This window comes from Triticum urartu, chromosome 4A (assembly GCF_056163025.1).
Source record: "Triticum urartu cultivar PI428250 chromosome 4A, HENAU_Tu73, whole genome shotgun sequence".
In the NCBI taxonomy this organism is placed as follows: Eukaryota; Viridiplantae; Streptophyta; class Magnoliopsida; order Poales; family Poaceae; genus Triticum; species Triticum urartu.
This window is the reverse complement of record NC_141876.1, coordinates 235,955,716-235,975,318: the sequence shown is the minus strand read 5'-3', so window position 1 is coordinate 235,975,318 and position 19,603 is coordinate 235,955,716. Positions and strand designations below refer to the sequence as shown.

The window sequence follows — 19,603 nt, the reverse complement described above, 5'->3', positions numbered from 1 at the left end:
TCGGATGATGAATCCGACACCTCTGTACTGGGCCCGTGGCCTTCTTCTCCGGCACCACATAGGGTGCCTGGACCAGCAGCTTCGCCAAACGAGCGTCCGCTGGGCCTTCGGGCAAAGGAGCCGGACAGTTGATCTGTCCGGACGTCTCCTGCCAATCCTGTCAAAGGTAAGGGAGCTTAGATCCCGAATGGAGTCAAACTATGAAAAACTGATACCCTGTAAAAGGTAAAAATAGCTTACCGCATGAGCGTGACGCTGCGTATTGAATCCGCGATCCTCGGTAGCAGATGCGGGGGCCTCGGCGCCCTTGAAAAGCACCTTCCAGGCATCTTCGTACGTCGTGTCGAAGAGCCTGCTCAGAGTTCGGTGCCGCGCCGGGTCGAACTCCCATAGGTTGAAAGCCCGTTGTTGACACGGGAGGATCCGGCGGATGAGCATAACCTGGACTACGTTCATAAGTTTGAGCTTCTTGTCCACCAGGGTTTGGACGCATGTTTGGAGTCCGGTCAACTCTCCTTTTTTACCCCACGACAGGCCCGTCTCCTTCCAGGAGGTAAGCCGCGTAGGGGGTCTGGATCGGAACTCGGGGGCTGCGACCCATTCAGGGTCGCGCGGCTCGGTGATGTAAAACCACCCCGATTGCGACCCCTTCAGGGTCTCCACAAAGGAGCCCTCGAGCCATAAGACATTGGGCATCTTGCCCACCATGGCGCCTCCGCACTCCGCCTGGTTGCCGCGCACCACCTTCGGCTTGACATTGAAGGTCTTGAGCCATAGGCCGAAATGGGGGCGGATGCGGAGGAAAGCCTCGCACACGACGATAAACGCCGAGATGTTGAGGACAAAGTTCGGGGCCACATCGTGGAAATCCAGGCCACAGTAGAACATGAGCCCCCGGATAAATGGGTGGAGAAGGAAGCCCAGTCCGCGGAGGAAATGGGGGAGGAACACCACCCTCTCATGGGGCCTAGGGGTGGGGATGAGCTGCCCCTCTTCAGGAAGCCGGTGCGTAATGTCGTTAGACAAGTATCCGGCCTTCCTTAGTCTTTTGATGTGTCCCTCCGTAACGGAGGAGACCATCCACTTGCCTCCCACTCCGGACATGGCTGGAGAAGGTTGAGGTGGGGAGTGCGGACTTGGGCGCTGGAGCTCGAGTGCGCGAAAATGGATAGGCAAAAGAGGAAGAAGGCGTAGGTGAAAAGGTGGATCCTTATCCCCTTATATGGGTGGACGCAACTACGTGTCCCCACCAGCCTGGTAAAACTCGCTTATCCCCAAGCGCCGTAATCAATAGCGCGGTTGGGTTACCCACGCCCGTATTGATGAGAATCCCGAAATAAGGGGACATGATCTCTGCTTCGACGAGACGTGCCAAGGAAACCGCCTCGCGTGACACGCTGAGGTGGGATAATAAAATGATTCAAATAAAGGCTTGGCCGTGGTGCGTCACACTACAGAATATGTCAGCAGATTAGATTTGTGTAAATATTATTCTCTCTATGGCAATATGTGGAAACTTATTTTGCAAAGCCGGACACTATCTTTGTGTTCAAAATCTTCTATGAAGCACTTGGAGGAGGAACCCGCCTTGCAATGCCGAAGACAATCTGCGTGCCGGACTCGTCGTCATTGAAGCCTGGTTCAGGGGCTACTGAGGGAGTCCTGGATTAGGGGGTGTCCGGATGGCCAGACTATACCTTCAGCCGGACTCCTGGACTATGAAGATACAAGATTGAAGACTTTGTCCCGTGTCCGGAAGGGACTTTCCTTGGCGTGGAAGGCAAGCTTGGCGATGCGGATATGTAGATCTCCTACCATTGTAACCGACTTTGTGTAACCCTAACCCTCTCCGGTGTCTATATAAACCGGAGGGTTTTAGTCCGTAGGACAACATATAGAACAACAATCATACCGTAGGCTAGCTTCTAGGGTTTAGCCTCTCTGATCTCGTGGTAGATCTACTCTTGTACTACCCATATCATCAATATTAATCAAGCAGGACGTAGGGTTTTACCTCCATCAAGAGGACCCGAACCTGGGTAAAACTTCGTGTCCCTTGCCTCCTGTTACCATCCGGCCTAGACGCACAGTTCGGGACCCCCTACCCGAGATCCGCCGGTTTTGACACCGACAGTCCTACTTTCTGCTTATCACAGTACTTGTATGATTCTGCTTTAACACACCTTTTTGAATAAACAATGCATAGCACCAGACTATTATCGCATTCTCTATTCTTATTTTTCTATATATATATATATACTAGTAGAACGCCCGTGCATTTCCACGGGCTTTTGATAAAATTTAAGATTCTACTCACGGAACTAAATAACTAAGAACAATGTCATCTCAGCTAACATATTTTTTAATAATCAGCTAACACACATCTACTGTCAAACAGAGTAATGTTATCTGGATTGTATTTGTGACGTTTTGGTCTCAGATAGATGAATGAATAAAACAAAACCCATTCTAACTAAAGTTTTTCTTAGGTGAAGTGGGTTGTGTTGTATTCATTCATCTCAACATGTTTTGAGTCGAATAAAAGAAAACTATTCGCACAAGCCTCCTTCGCTAGCCAATGAGCAGCTCTATTAGCCGAGCGTCTCACCCATGCCACACAGAACTCCTCGGTTGATCGCATGGACTCGTTTACCTCCTCAACAATAGGGCCATAGACTGATCTATCAAATTCTTAGCTTCTTAATAACTTACAGCATCTACTGCCGCCCCCCTACTTTCTCCGTAAACGTCTGAAACGTCCGCCCCGGTCAGTTCCCGGTCAAAAATGAGTGACCCAACCAGACCCTCACTTTATCCCTAAATGTCCGGACTGACCGATATACCTTAGACCCATCTCAAATCTGGGGGCAGGATGGGCTACGGTCACGCCCGGGTACCCGCTCGGTCCCACCTGCAACCACCCAATCTTTCTTTCTCGCCTCTCTCACGTGGAGCATGGAACGATGCCAACACAGGGGAGGAGGTGGCTCGCGACGATGATGAGGTGAGCAGAGGAGGCTGCTGACAGCGTGGACGATGGTGGGGGAGGCGCCTGACGACCTCGCGCGACCACCACATGTACCTACTGTCCAAAGACGCATGCAACCGTGGGCACGTCGACGGGTCACCGCAGCCTTGTGTTGGCCGTCGGCAAGCGAGCGTGCTCGCCTGCGGGTAGGCGGGCGAGCATGATGGACGCCGCCACAGCCGCCTGTTGTCTAGCCTAGCTGTGGGGATGCCAGCCGCCGTAGCTGGCACAACCCCGGCTTGGCCGCCGTTGCCGTCGTGTGCGGGCGGGAAATTGGGACTTAATCTTGATTTCAATGTTTCTGCATGTTTGTTTTTAGTGATGCATGCAGTTTAGATTGTCCAGGAAAAAAACATTGCATATATATTATACACTTCTTAATCTTCCATAAAAACACATAGGTGATTAACAAACTCCATGTTCATAAAACTACAATAAATTAGTCTAATTGGCATTGTCAGCTAAGAAGATCAACGACCTTCTTGAGCAGTACCAAAAAATAGCTGAGTTAAGTCAATTTTGCCAATCATACTCACCTCGCTCTGTAAGCGGCCACAATTATTGACCGCGGCTGAGGTCTGCTCCGTCCCGCGCAAAAGGCGGTGGGGCCCTCTCCAAATTGCCAGTGCTCTTTAACCGGGACGGTGACTGTTCCGGGGCCTTGTCGGAGATGTAATCTTGCCTCCATCCTTACCGGGTACATCCAGTTTTGCTCATGACAACAAGATCATCCTTATATTTTTTCAAGCCTAAAGAGTTTTAGTGTAGTGTTCACGTTTCCTTTCACAAATGGAATAGAGGAAATTGAACCAGAGAGCAATATAATAATGTAGCTCTTTCACCATTGTACACAAAAATATGGTTGTTTCACAAATCCAAACATATTTTATTTTTATGTGCAAGGAAATTAAGCAATTTACAATCAGTAAACGAATCTAGGGAGCAAATGGATAAATGGTTAGGATCTTGCAAAAAAAATACCCCAATAAAACTTACACATACACAACTGCTGATCTTCTCCTACTATTCTCCTTATATACAATATTAATTTGTAACACATCAGACTCTCCAAAAATTTTGAGATCTCTAAAGATAAAATGATGTTCTTCAGTGCCAGCGCCGCTTCTTCTTAGCCTAAAACATACCTCCTCTGTCCCACAATATAAGATGTTTTTGCAAGCTATGTTAGCTTGCAAAGACATCCTATATTATCGGACGGAGGGAGTAGCACAACGACATTCTAAGAACCATAAAACCAAGCAAAAACGCCAGCAGCAAGGGAAAAGGGTGACAACTGCCTTCAGATGTTATTCGCTACGGCCTATAGCAAATTTTCTAGGAAATAAAGGTAATGCTAGCTCAACATGCATTTCATAAAAAATGAATTACAAATCACAATGAAAAAGTATTTGACAACTTAAAGCAAACAAATACTAATCTTTGTTGTTTTCTTTTCCATTTCAGTAAGAAACAAAATGAGTACACGAGTCATCCCCATGAAATGCATGAACAAAGCAAGCAGGAGCAACAAAATTAAAGCAAACTTCTTACTGGGTTGGCAACTCATCCAAGCATTTTTACATGGACTATCATAATTGTTAAAAATAATTCTGTAATTGGGGGAAAATCTGCCCTTGCCCAAAACCGTCGTTGCAGTTTGTCCCGCAACCAACGTCTCCCTTCGATCTCCTGGAACCGACGCCTCCTCGAGGAATTGTCGTGTCTCTTCGGGAGATATAAAAGGGGGCCTGTAACCATCGATCAAAGGATTCAATCATTATGATTCAAAACACGTTATCAGCACGTAGAACAACCAGCGAGAGCAAAAGGCAACAGAGAAAGGATAAGAGAGGAATCACTCGCCGTTGGTGAGATGACAGGCCTCGTCTCCTTCTTCCTCCGTCTGATCCGCGAGGGTGGTCGCTGCTACCGCCTCATTGCCCTTCGCCGCCATGGAGTTGGTGGCCACCGCCGTTTCCGTCGACGGATGCAAGCCATCCGACGGTTCGGCCGGAGCGCCGCTGGACGTGCCGCCCCTGGCAGCCACCGTGCTGCTGGATGCGCCCCTCGCGGTGCTCACCACGCCCCTGGACACGGTCCCCGTGCTCCCGGACGCGCCCACTGCGGTGCTCCCCGCGCCCGTGGGCAAGCGTCCATGGGGTACGACCCTTGGCTGGTGGCCGGCCCGAGCGCCCCCATGATGCACGGGACTGCTACCGCGCCTGCCCTGCCCACTGGGTCTCCGCCTCCACCACCTCCTCCGCTGGCCGCATGGATCCCGCCGTCAACACCAACGCCTGAAGCCGTGGCTGCTGGCCTGAGCCTTCGCCCGCCTGGCTACGCCCCGGTGTCGATGCGCTCGACGGTGAATGCAGAGGAAGCGCTCGCCTTCATCTCCGCTCCATCCGGCGCCTCTGGTGTCGTCCACCTTGGAGTTGGCATGGAGGGCGCCGCCGCCGCCGGCACGCCTCAACAGGAGACAGCCGCGGGCTCAAGCAGCCACGCAGAGCGGCGCTTCGGCCGCCTCTTCAGGCGCGCCGTCGCAGCCCTCGACCGCCGCCCCGGCCGTCACCCAGGCTCATGGGCTCCGGCGGACCTTGGTTTCACCGCTACTCCACTGCGCCAGGCCTCTACCATCGTCGGCTCCTCTTCAGATGAAGAGGCCTCGTCGGTGTCGCGTCGCTGACACCTGAAGATGCAACGGGAGGCGCCGACGCTCGCCCCAATCGCCGGCGACTGGGCTCCCTGCTACTTGCGAGCGCAGGTGGTGGTGGGGGATCGAGCGTGGTGCGGGTCGGGCGATTCCTTATCCGTAACCGCCCCACCTCTCGCCTCCTCTCTTATGCGTGGGTGGCTGCGGGCTGGTCTCGGTCGGCGGTGGCAGGCCCAGGCAATCGGCATACTCTCTTCAAGTTTTCTTTCTTTCTCTGTTTTTATTAGTCTAGTACTAATTATTGTATTTGTGCAATTTTAGTCTATGTTTAGTACTGTTTAGTACATAGATTGACTACTACTTACATTTTAGTCCTGTTCTAGATTCATTCTATGTTAGGACTTGTGTAATTATTAGTAGGTGTGTTTATATTATGTAATGGATTGATAATATAAATAAAGTACCGGATTTCATCTGGGAAGAATGACATGTTCCATGTGTTTACCACATCTTATTTTTATCGAACATGTCTTTGCGATTCAGATCTTCTCTTGCATATAAAACTTGCAAATTTTTGAATGTTTCTCCCTCATCTTATTTGGAATCACAAGGTAATGAGTTGTGATCTACTGCTCATTTGCAGACTATCCTCTCTTACTGTGAGGTCTACGCTTTGTCATTCTCGACAAACGATTACCTCCAACGTGTATTCCTTATATCTGAATTGTAGCATACACAAGGTAATGGCGAAGTAGCCTATTACTGTGAGATCCAAGTGATCTTCAAAGTGTTATGTTCACACAATTGAGGTTGAGAATTTTTCAAGTTTACACTTGAGTATCAAATTTTTGCATTCTTATTACACAACCATGATGGTTTTTAATTTACCACCCGTAAATTAATTATCTCTGGTTTTCCCATGTAGGCAAAGATGACTGCCAAAGAATTTGAGGAGCTTGCCCTCAATGGCCACAATTACCCTACATGGGCTATGGACATCAAGATCAGTCTTGCGTCCCGTGGGATAACGCGTGCAGTACAAACCCCGGAGACTCCTCTCCCGGATGGGGCCACGCCGCTGACAGAACAGCAGAACTATGCTGCATTATTCATCATAAGGCACCATATTCATCCAGATCTCAAGTATGAGTATTTACAGGAGGAATCTCCTAGTACTCTGTTTCTGGCCCTCAAAACGAGGTATGAACAGCAGAAGGTAGTAGTCCTGCCCGAATCACTCCATGATTGGACTCATCTTCGTCTTCGGGATTTCAAGTCCATCGGTGAGTACAATCATGCTGTTCATAAGATATGTTCCAAACTGCGCTTTTGTGAGAAGGAACCTACTGAGGGGGAGAAGATAGAGAAAACTTTGTCTACTATGCTCCCTTCCGATAGGATGCTCCAACAGCAATACCATGCTCATAACTACACTGCCTATTCCGAGCTTATTCACATGTTACTTCAGGCTGAAAAGCATGATGAGCTACTCGCTAAGAATGGCTCTCAACGCCCAATTGGTGCACAACCTTTACCTGAAGTCTATCTGAATGTTGCAAATAGAAAGAAGTTTAATGGTACCCCTCGGGGTAAACAATCCAATTTCGAGCATAAGCGAAAGCGCAATGGGAACAGGAGATCTAGATACCCAGGCAAGGGAAAAGGCACTTCAAAGCCCAGGTTTGAGAAATCTAAGCTTTGCAACAAGTGTGGATGCTCCACGCATTCTACTGAAAAGTGCACAATGCCCAAGCATCTGGTTATGTTGTACTAGCAATCTCAGGGACGCAAAGCACCTCAAGGGAAAAGGTTTGAAGCCAACTTCAACCTTCATCCGGATAGCGCAAAAGGAGCAGTTGGTTCGCACGATGTTCCTCCTGGACCGAGCAACGCCGTGATTCCTTATCTGCCTGAGGCTACTGCTGAAATGGAGAACACGTTGATTGAGTACACCGCAAACGACGTGTTTGGCGACTTCGACTAGTCCCTCAATCTCCTAGTGATCTACTTAATTATGTCCATTTGTGATGATTGTAATAAGAACATAAGTTTGCTATTGTCTTTATATTGTATTGTATCAGCACATTTGATATAATAAGGATTGTATCCTATATATTACTATGAGGTTTTCTTATTGAAAATTCTTTGTTTTATATAGTTTTCTACGGGGACAATCCGATGGAAGAGGAATTATGCCTTGTGGACAGTGGTGCCACAAACTCCATACTGAGGGAGATGAAATATTTCCAAACTCTAAAAAAGACGAATGGAGATATTCTAACTATCGCTGGACGCGATACTGTGATTGTTGGTACTGGACGTGCCATATTCACCCTCCAAGTGGTACATATGTGACAATTGAGGATGCTTTACTGTATCCCGATTCTGCACGTACCCTGATCAGTTATCGAGATATCCGTAAAAATGGTTTTCATATTGAAACCCATGAAGACAACAAAGAGGAGTATCTACTCTTTACTAAAGATGACGGATATGGCAAAAAGGTACATGAGAAAATTCCTTCTCTGTCGTCTGGTTTGTACTATACGTACATCATACCCGTGGAACATGTTGCATACAAAGTAATTTTTCAGAATGTTAACGCATTCCAAACCTGGCATGATCGCCTAGGCCATCCTGGAATAGGGATGATGAGAAAAATTACTAGCAATTCCATTGGTCATAATTTGCTTGAGTCAAAATTTCCTCAATCTTCTGATTTTGTGTGCCACGGGAAAGCTAATTTTGAGGCCCTCACACCTCAAAATACAAGCTGAACCACTTCAGTTCCTTGAACGTATTCAAGGAGACATTTGTGGTCCCATTCAACCATTATCTGGACCTTTCCGGTATTTCATGGTTCTGATTGACGCATCTACACGATGGTCACATGTGTGTCTTCTATCCACATGAAACCATGCATTTGCCAAGATAATGAGGCAAGTCATTAAGTTGCAAGCCCATTATCCTGATAGTCGAATTAAGTCAATTCGAATGGAAAATGCTGCAGAATTCTCCTCACGTGCTTTCAATGATTATTGCATGGCTTTGGGGATTGAAGTTCAGCACTTTGTTCCATATGTCCATACACAAAATGGTTTGGCTGAAGCATTGATTAAGAGGATCAAACTCATTGCAAGACCTTTGTTGACGAATTGCAACTTGCCAGCCTCTTGTTGGGGTCACGCTGTTTTACACGATGCTGACTTGATACAATTGAGGCCAACTGCATATCACAGTTCTTCCCCTCTGGAATTGGTACGTGGAAATCCTCCAAGCATTTCCCATCTGCGTAAGTTCGGATGTGCTGCATACATCCTAATCTGACCACCACAGCGGACATCTATGGGCCCACACAGGAAGTTGGGGATCTATGTGGGGTACAAATCGCCGTCGATTATTAAGTACCTGGAACCCCTGACTGGGGATATGTTCACAGCCCGTCACGCTGATTGCATATTTAATGAGGAACATTTTCCGGCATTAGGGGGAGATTTCAAGTACCAGAAAGAATGCCCGGAAATTTATTGGAATGCTCATTCCATTTCATCCTCTGATCCACGTACCCATGAGACCGAACTTCAAGTTCAGAAGATCATTAATTTGCAACATCTTGCAAATAATCTGTCAGATTCATTTACTGATTTGAAAGGTGTTACAAAATCCTTAAACCCGGCCAGAAACGCGCCAGAAAGAGTGGAGGTACCAATCAAAACCACTCAACTCCCTATCCCTAAAAAGAGGGGGAGTAGTACGGCCTCTGACCCGGAGCATGTTTCTAGCAAGTAGCAAAGGAAATCGAGGAGAAAAACCTCGGAGTCAGTAAATGCAGGTCAACTCAACGTTGACAAACACCTGATGGGTAGTATACACCCAGTGGAAGGGCAACCTCCACAACCCAGTTCCAGTGTGCACAAACTGACTGGGACATCAGAACACCCAGACTCGATCATATTGGGAAATCACGAAGAGTCACTAGGGGTGCAGGAAATTTCCATCAACTATGTTGATTCTGGAGAATCATTTGACCTTAAGACTACGACTGTCGACATATATTTTGCTGAAAAGATTGCAGATACCCTTCTCACTGATCATGATCCAAGGTCCATCGTTGAGTGCCAAAAGCGCTCCGAGTGGCCTAAATGGAAGGATGCAATCCAAGCAGAATTTGCCTCGCTTAACAAAAGAATGGTATTCATTGAAGCAGTACCTACACCTCCCAGTGTTTTCTCTGTGGGATTCAAATGGGGTTTTCTCCGGAAACGGAATGAGAACAGTGAGGTGGTGAGATATAAAGCAAGGCTCGTAGCACAAGGTTTCATGCAGAAACCCGGCATTGATTTCACTGAAACATATTCTCTAGTAATGAGTGCAACCACTTTCCGATATCTTATATCTTTGGCAGTGCAAAATCGTCTATCTATGCAGTTGATGGACGTCGTGACCGCATATCTTTATGGGTCACTAGATTCGGACATATATATGAAGTTTCCTGATGGAATCTCTGTCCCGAATAAAAATGCAAAACGCAACATCTATTGTGTAAAGCTGAATAAGTCACTATATGGCTTAAGGCAGTCGGGACGGATGTGGTACAACCGACTCAGTGAGTTCCTTCTTTAGAAAGGTTAAACCAATAGTGTTGATTGCCCATGTGTTTTCATCAAGAAGTCCTCTACAGGATTTTGCATCATTTCTGTGTATATTGATGATCTCAACATCATTGGCAGCACACCAGACATTGATGAAGCACGCAATCAACTAAAGATGGAATTTGAGATGAAGGATTTGGGTAAAACCAAATTTTGCTTAGGTATTCAACTTGAGCATCTTCCCTCGGGAATCATGGTACACCAATCTGCCTATATCCAGAAAATATTGGAGAAATTCAATATGGACAAATCCTATCCATCTAAAACTCCCATGGTGGTTCGATCTCTAGACGTAGAGAAAGATAGAGAAGAGGTGTTGGGACCTGAAGTTCCATACCTTAGTGTTGTTGGAGCGCTTATGTATCTTGCAAATTGCACAAGACCTCATATTGCATTTGCAGTGAATCTACTTGCTAGACATAGTGCAGCTCCCACCAAACGTCATTAGTGTGGAGTGAAGAATATCTTTCGATATCTCCAAGGCACAAAGGATCTTGGCCTATTTTTCCAGTTCCAGAAAAATCAGGACTCTGATGTGATTGGATATGCAGATGCCGGCTATTTGTCTGATCCCCATAATGCCAGGTCTCAGACCGGCTTCGTTTTCCTACATGGTGGCACTGCTATATCATGGAAGTCTTCGAAACAGACTCTGGTGGCAACATCTACCAATCATTCTGAAATAATTTCATTATTTGAAGCAACATGCGAATGTGTATGGCTTCGCAGAATGATAAACCACATACAACAGTCATGTGGAATGGGTTCGATAAAATCACCTGGCATTATCTATGAAGATAATGTGGCCTGTGTTGCGCAGATGCAAACAGGATACATCAAGAGTAATATCACCAAGCATATTTCTCCTAAATGGTTTTTCCTCATAATCTTCAGAAAAGCGGGGAAATAAGCATTCTGCAAGTCAAATCATGCGACAACCTTGCTGATTTATTTACCAAGTCTCTACCAAATTCTACATTTCAGAAATGTGTTCATGGAATTGGTATGCTAAGACTTAGGGACTTGCAGGTGTCAGGGGGAGTCTCTTCTTGAGATATCCTCATTTTAATGACATCACATTATGCTATCTTTCTTTGTGAGTATATGTTTCAGGATCTCATCAAAGATTTTATGAAAAACTTTTGAAGGAGAATCTTTTAAGATGATAGAGCTTCCCGGACAATCGTGAAGATGATCTACATGGGCAAGCATAGATTAGGGGGAGTGTTAAAAATAATTCTATAATTGGGGGAAAATCTCCCCTTGCCCAAAACCGTCATTGCGGTTTGTCCCGCAACCGACGTCTCCCTTCGTTCTCCTGGAACCGACGCCTCCTCGAGGAATCGTCGTGTCTCTTCGGGAGATATAAAAGGGGGCCTGTAACCATCGATCAAAGGATTCGATCATTCTGATTCAAAACAATAATGCAAGACAAATGAACTTGACATAAAAAACAACAATGATTGGACGCATTACATACATCATCATATGTATGTGTAATACATGACCATGTTTAGTGTTGCTGGAAGACCACTTTCCTTCTCATCCTGGGCAACAACTTCAGCTTTGTTTTCACACAATCTCTTTATAGCATATGTCAGGGCAGTTCATGGATAATCTGGATGGTACTCACATGTTCATTCATTTTTTCATATAATGGTCAAAGAAAAAAAAGTACACTCAATTTATCATTTAATTAGAGCACCGGTTTAATCCATAAAGGCAGCGTGTAGAGCACTCTCTCTCACACACAGAGGAATGTTTGTATTTCTTAGTTTTTCCACCTACCTATGGCACATCTTTTCAAGAATATAGTTGTTGAAGCAACTTATATGCAAAGCACAACTACTATCACGACATCCTTTTTGAGGACAAAGATAATTAATAACACGACATTCTATGTCTCATTGCTATCTTATTTATTTGATCATTTTGGGAGCTTCAATTCCTTGAGTAATTCAGTGAATGCCATCTGCAATGACCCGTTGTCTTCCAATGCCAACACTCATCTAGCCTTCTCCTTCGCCAATGTCAGCCTCCCACTTAGATTCTCCCCTTCTTCTCCATGCCCTCAGCCTTCACAAGTTCCTTGTCATACTTCTCCATCACCTCCCCGACATTCATATCATCCACCATGAATATAATTCATAACATTCAGGCGGTAAAGGTCAATGTACACCAAACCGGTCAAATAAATAGTACTTTAGCATCTCTCAAGGGAAGTTTCAAATTTCACCTAAAATTTTCAATTAAAGTCATGTCAATAATTTAATCTTCTACCAATATTAAATACTATATGATAAATGTGATAGCTTAAATTCAAAGTAATAGATTGGATCCTCCCTTAACAATATGACTGGTAGATAGTTTTGAGAGGAAATCTGCATATATTTTAGCATAGACTTACCCAAAGAAAAAGTCATTATAACCGCTCAACAAATGACCTATAACATCTAATGTACCGAAGGGGAACAGATCAGATGACATGTTTTTGTAAGTCCTAGGATAACCATGACATGTCCTAAGTTGGAAGTGTGACACTTATGACCGTGGTATGTAATTGATATATTCCAGTTGGAAGTGTGTCATCAGATGCAATGTGGAAGTGTGTCATTAGATGCAATGTGGAGGGAAGATATCAAGGATACTCATCGGAGTATATATGCGGTGGCACTAGAGCAGCTGATTACCGGTAGGAGAACGGCAGCCCCACTCGTGTACTGGTCGGCAGTCACAACCATGCAATTGTACCCATCGCTACTGCGTGTATTTGCAGATTACAGAGCTGTAGATTCAGGATCCAGAGATGGAAGAAGATACCTGGGTCGCCAACGTTACTGTCATTGATCCAAAAATCCCTAGGACATCCTCCAGCAGCGGGCCCTCCAGTAGCATGGCACCGAGTGTGCGGCCCTCTCATGCTCTTCAACACCGCCAACCGCCTCACACTACTCCTTTCCTTGCTTATCTCCACCGCTGCTCACCTTCCCGCCGGCGCCATCCGTCGTGCCCTTCGTCTGACAACAAAAATATTTTTTATCAATAGATAAAAGTAAATTCACTTCTGAAAAAATACTAAATTCATAATCCATATACGTGTTCATGATCTTATTCCATACGCATGTTCAGAAATGTCCCTAGAACAAATAAATTTGATCTCGCTATACATACGGAATGTAAAACTTAGATGGTCAGCCTGAAATAGTTCATTTCTGAATGCAAGTAGTACCGGAAACTACATAGCATTCACAACTTCCATAGTAGCCTATGGCATCGGACACTTGCATATTTGAAAGGCTCGCAAGCTGAAAGCTACACGTATCACACAAAAAACTCCAAGTACAGTTGATTATACTCTAACCCAGCCGGCAGTGCCACTCCCTTGATCAATCATGAGTTTGTGCTCTAGATTCACAAGTTTTCTCATTCTACAAACTATACACTGCACATTAAAATACATGTATGAAAGGAAGAGAACCAGGTAGACTTGGTTCTCAAAGCATCTGAATAAAAAGAAGCAACATTTGCTTTTTACGTAACCCATATGAAAGAACTTGAATTAACAAAATACATGGATGCATATTAGTTTGGTTTTCTTAGAAATGCAGGGATGAAAGGGAGTAGACCACCAATACCGAGCTCACCAATAATCCATTATACATATTTGCAATATAGACCAAAAATCCATTCGGTCCTAGAATTTTACAATATATATTTTCTATTAGTCATGAACAATCATTACAAACCCAAAATTCAATCACTTTAAAATAAGGAGCTCGATATCAGATTACCTGATCTTTCGTAGAGAAAAACAAAATACTAATTATTTTTTGCTAGAACAGCAAGAGGTCAGCCCAAAATAGTTGCTATAATCATCTGCACAAATATAAGATAATTAACGATTCTGCACACGCATCAAGCTTCATTCTATGGGGTTGCGGCGCCCGGACAGGTGAGCACATCAAAATTTCCAGAAACACATCTCAGAAGTAACCGGCCATTTGGCAATATCAACTACCCCCTTTCCAGAAATATAAAGTGTATTTTAATTTTCTAGGCTCAAGCACTAATCAACGATTAATCTAATAACACATACTTTATGGCGCCACAAATTTGATATCATTAGCTTTGTGTCTCATGTTGTGATTTTTTGACTATGGCACTGTGAATGTCTGAACTCAGACGATTATGATATGTAATGTTTTTGAACGGAGGGATGAAGCAACTGCGGATGCATTAGTTACCTCACGCATTTTATGCGCCTCATCAAGAGTATTGTAGTTTGCAGCACATTTGTCGAACATTTCAAGTATCCTGAAGACTCGATTCCTGGCATGATTCGGATCTGAAGCGGACGACATCTCCTTGACAATTAGCTCTGCCCATTCAATCCTGTTGGCTGGAGTATTCATCACCGGCACATCAGATGCCACTACGATTAACAATCGTTCAAGAGTTAGACAAGATGCAAATTGTACGAATGGTGCTGTTTATAAAAAATATACATCTCTAGACATTACTATAACTCTCAGGCAACAAGAGAGAGAAGCAGTCAGGATTATTTTTCAGTCATGTCAGCCATACCTCCAGATGAGGAGGCACCAACATTGGTCGTTGCTGAATCCGATGCCAAATAATCCCTGAAGCTTCTGATGGCAGCATCCAAGACATTTCCCGACGCTTCGAGATAGCCCCGCAGAAGCTAGAAATTCCCCAAAATTACCCATTAGACATGTACAGAGCAAGACGGTACAAATCGGGGTTCTCAAGTCCACTGTTGTGGCATAAACCAAAGCTATACCAGGATTTCAGAAAACCATGGCAGAACTTCTGTGCACAAGGATATAACAGATGTGCAAGCTATTTGTTTTCAGTTATTTAGTTCAGACAGTTTACTTCTGAATCCTAAATTTAGCCATCATATGTGAGAAGAATTCAAAGTGGCGGGAGGGCAGGCGATCATGTCAGGTCGAAGGCGTGTACGATAATTGATCAGCAGAGGAATAATCCTCATGGGTGATTCCTACCCTGCTTCCCTGTAACGGTTTATACACGAAGCACTTGGCACACGCAAGAGAGAAATCGTGGTGGATGATTCTTCTGAACTTTTGATTTCCAATTCCATCAATCTCTGAACTCTTAGTCTATTCAAATTCAAGAAAGGGGATATGAATCGACAACAGAATTTTTTTTCAAGATTCAAGGCACAATCTTTCTTGCGGTGTAACCAAGTTCGATTGGTTCTTGTGATGAACTGAATCGGCGGGCTCTACTACACGTCTGCGCATGATCTACCAATCAACCGAAAGAACAAGAAGCGAAAGAAAGAGGCACGGAGCGGCGGCGGGGGTACCTGCGGATCGGCGCCGGGGAAGACGGACTGAACCGCCTCGACGGGGTCGAACTCCATGTTGATGCCGAGGTCGGCGACCGAGTCCGCGGTGGCGGACGGTGAGCACCGGCCCCGCTTCGCCTGCATCACCTCGAAGGGGTCGTCCAGGAAAGCCGCCGCCCTGCGCTTCCGAGTGCCGTCGACCTCCACCGCCATGGCCCGGTGACAGCGGCGATCCGGGGCGACGAGACATTGGGAGCGATTCCGAAAGCGAAGGTGGCGATCCGGGGCGGTGACGGCGGCGATCCGGTGAGGGGCGGCGGCGATCCGGAGGACGCTGGGCTGGTCGACAAGCTCCCGTGTGGCGGCAGCGCAGGAACCCTAGCGCATGCGAGGGTAGGAGGAGAGGATGCTTGCGTGAGGAGAGTGAGGGGAGTGGTTCGTGCGTGGGGTGGTTTTTGAGGGTTGCGAGTTAACGGAGGTGGGAGGATGAAGAAAAAAACCGGAGGTGGGAGGATGATGAAAAAAACCAGCGAAATTAAACCGCGAAGACTATTCACCAAGTCGTCCATTAGGAGTAGAGATATGTTCATTCATGACATCCAGCACCCGTACAGTCTGGTACGGCCAATATGCTAGGGGCTTAATCATACCCCATAATACGGCGTGAGAAGTCCGAACACTTTCGACAGTGCGACACCCCGAACTTATAGAATTATATGCATCAGCTCCGGATCATGTCTTGGGTCAATAGTTGTGTTTGCCCGGCTCCCATGTTTTGGTACCTTACGTTCCGCTATATCGGCTAAGGTAGCACTAGGAGAACTACTGCGATTGTGCCCCGGTTCAGCTGGGCTAAGCACCTCAGTAGAGAAAGCTAAAACTGACTGTCAAGATAAGGCAAGAGTTGGTCGCTATTCGAGAGGTTTTGAGTCCCTAAAGACTTATACCGCTTAGAGCGAGGAGTCGGCTTTGTCCGGCTTAAGGCGTGTATAGCGTCCCGAATTCGGCCTTCCGAATACTAGGGGCTTCGCCAAAATTTAAAATTATAGAATTCTATGGCTAAGTGAGAGTGATAAAGCATCATAGTCTGATTGCCTTATTCGTCGTGCTGAGCACCTCCCTCGAAGAACCTAAAAATGGGAAAAAGAATGCTCAGGTGTATCCCGAACACCCCAGCACTCGTGGCATGGGGGCAGAAGCCAACGACTAGCCATCTCTCAGATTTGATAAATAGCCGAACAGCAGGTAATATTTTAAATTCAAACAAGCGTTGCATAGCGCATATGAACAAGTTTTCATAATACAGGATCACACGAGCAAGTTCATTCAAATATTACATCTTTCGCACACTTGTCCGCTACAAGACGGGCACCCTTTAGGACACCCTCATAATACATCTCGGGGTGGCGATGCTCCTTGCCCTGCGGCGGCCCCTCCTTCACCACCATCTCGGCGTCCATTTTGGCCCAGTGCACCTTTGCATGGGAAAAAGCCCGACGGGCACCTTCGATACAGATGGATCGCTTGATGACTTCCAGCCGTGGGCAGGCATCCACAAGCCACCTCACCAGGCTGAAGTAGCTGTTGGGAAGGGAGTCACCAGGACACATCCAGACTATAAAGCCCTTCATGGCCTGTTCGGCCGCCTTGTGCAGCTCGACCAGTTGCTTCAGCTGGTCGCTCATAGGCATCGGGTGTTCGGTCCCAGTATACTGAGACCAGAACAACTTCTCCGTCGAGCTTCCCTCCTCGGCCTGGTAATACTTCGCGGCATCCGACCCGCTGCGGGGCAAATCCGCGAATGCTCCTGGAGAGCTCCGGACTCGGGTAAGTAACAAGTAATTCACTTTCTCATGCTTGCTTTGCATATTGAATGCCTTACCCGCCGCTATCTTCCTCATCGCCTCAATTTCCTGGAGGGCCTTTTGCGCTTCGGCCTTGGCATGCTTTGTGCTCTCGAGGGCCGAGGCAAGCTCCGACTCTCACGTTTTCGACTCAAGCTCCAAAGCCTCATGCTTCTTCACGAGAGCCTGGAGCTCTTGCTACACCTCGCCCACCCATGCCTCTTGCCTTTCCCGCTCGGTGCACTCCTTGGGCACTTTGTCTTTGGCCTCGGACATCGCTTGTTTCAGGGTCGCCACTTCGGTCGTGGCCCCTGGCACATTCATGATCATCCTGTCATTTCGCAACCACATTTTCTTTTATATATAGACAAGGTATTACTTACCTTTGTTCTCCTCGAGCTGCCTCTTGGCAAGGCCGAGCTCTTTCTCGGACCCCTCGAGGTCCTGCTTCAGTGTGGCGACCTCCGCAGTCAGTGCGGCAGAGGTCAGCAGCAAAGACTGCGTATGCATACAGACATACTTATATTAGACTCCTGCAGATATTATTGATCCTCTATTTGGCTTTTCTTTGTGAACACCAAACAGAGCATCAGGGGCTATTGTCTATGCGGTAATATTTTTCCTATATTTTAAATACTTACCTCAAAGCCTGTTAGAAGGCTGGCATAGGCTTCTGTCAGTCCGCTCTTGGCGGACTGAACCTTCTTGATCACCGCACTCATAATAGTGCGGTGCTCTTCATCGATGGAAGCGCCGCAAAGCACTCCCAACAGGTTGTCCGACGCCTCTAGATGGACAGAGGTCACCGCCACGGGCGTCTTGCACCTTTTGGAAGGGGGCCGCCTGCCCGAGTTCGGAACCACTAGAGGTTCCGACACGGTGTTCGGCTGAGGGCCGAACTGGGAGCCCCCGGGAGCCTTGCTCTCTTTACTCCTGGAGTCCAGAAGGTCGCCTTGAGGCGCCTCTGGGACTGTCTCCTCCCGGCTCGGTGCCCCTTGAGACAATACCTCGGCATTGTCCGTAGGGCAAGGGGAGGAGGCGATTGGAAGTGTATCACTATTCATGTCCGATGAGTCCAAGGAACCGTCCGATGATGATACATCAATACGGGCTTGGGGCGGACTGCATAATCATATTCGACGTTAGGAGAAGCAGTGTGACAAAGGTATACTATGAGTTACTCTGGTATCCGAATACTTACGACTTCGCCAGGGGCTTGGCCCTGAGCAGCCACTCGTCTTCGCTGTCGGCGGCGGCGGTGGAGCAGTTCGGAAGGAGAGTCCTTCCCTTCTTGGACCCTTCGGCCTCCCCGGTTGGCGCGGGCTTCCTTTTCTTGTCTCCCCCGGATGGAGGGGGAGAATCTTCATCATCCTTCTCCAGGAGGGTGTCTCGGTGTTATTGGACGATGAGTCCGATACCACCTGGCACCGGGAACTCTTTCGGGTTCCCTTGGCCATCTTCTTGGTCTTGTCCGGCACCTCATAAGGAGCCGGAGTCTGCATCTCCCTCAGGAGAGCGTCCGCAGGGTCTTCGGGGAGAGGTGCCGGACAGTTGATCTGCTCCGATGTCTCCACCCAGTCCTGTCAAAGGCATGGGATCTCAGACCCTGCACATGGTTAAGCTATGGAAAATAAAATACCCTGCCAGATGTACAGAACATACCGGATTCGCATTGCGCTTCGCGCTTAGCCCGCGGTACTCGGTAAGAGAAGGAGGGACCTCGACGCCCTTGAACAGCACCCTCCAGACGTCTTTATGCGTCGTGTCGAAGAGCTCGCTAAGAGTCTGGTGCTGGGCCGGGTCGAACTCCCATAATTTGAAGTCCCGTTGTAGACACGGGAGGATCCGGCGGAAGAGCATGACCTGGACTATGTTGACAAGCTTAAGTTTCTTGCTTGTCATGTTCCGGATACACTTCTGGAGTCCGTCCAGCTCCATCGATGAACCCCAGGATAGGCCCTTCTCCTTCCAGGAAGTGAGCCGCATGGGGATTCCGGATCGAAACTCGGGGGCCGCCACCCAGTTGGTGTCGCGCGGCTCGGTGATATAGAACCACCCCGATTGCCACCCCGTTATGGTCTCCACGAAGGA

The 19,603-nt window shown here is 47.0% G+C and overlaps 2 protein-coding genes and 1 pseudogene across 5 annotated transcripts; 2 read left to right on the top strand and 1 right to left on the bottom strand.

Moving 5' to 3' along the window:
* Nucleotides 1-4,901: 4,901 nt before the first annotated feature.
* On the top strand, nt 4,902-5,714 carry LOC147975474 (uncharacterized). Its single transcript, XM_087519656.1, has one exon. The coding sequence runs from the start codon at nt 4,902-4,904 to the stop codon at nt 5,712-5,714; it is 813 nt and encodes a 270-aa protein (XP_087375782.1).
* Nucleotides 5,715-6,061: 347 nt separating this feature from the next.
* LOC147975473 (uncharacterized) lies at nt 6,062-7,957 on the top strand (annotated as a pseudogene).
* A 3,161-nt stretch (nt 7,958-11,118) lies between these two features.
* On the bottom strand, nt 11,119-16,081 carry LOC125551412 (uncharacterized). Of its 4 annotated transcripts, none has more exons than XM_087518169.1 (6): nt 15,687-16,081; nt 14,918-15,035; nt 14,578-14,765; nt 13,154-13,350; nt 11,814-12,569; nt 11,394-11,710 (listed from the first exon to the last, which is right to left on the bottom strand). In XM_087518169.1, exons 1-4 carry the CDS (start codon nt 15,879-15,881, stop codon nt 13,282-13,284), a joined length of 570 nt encoding a protein of 189 aa, XP_087374295.1. In that variant the 5' UTR covers nt 15,882-16,081; the 3' UTR covers nt 11,394-11,710; nt 11,814-12,569; nt 13,154-13,281. The 4 variants fall into 4 exon arrangements, with proteins under 4 accessions (XP_048570603.1, XP_087374295.1, XP_048570605.1 ...); XM_048714648.2 differs by lacking the exons at nt 11,394-11,710; nt 11,814-12,569 and adding exons at nt 13,978-14,027; nt 14,125-14,209 and having other exon boundaries at nt 12,576-13,350; XM_048714646.2 differs by lacking the exon at nt 11,814-12,569 and having other exon boundaries at nt 11,119-11,710.
* Between the last annotated feature and the right edge of the window lie 3,522 nt (nt 16,082-19,603).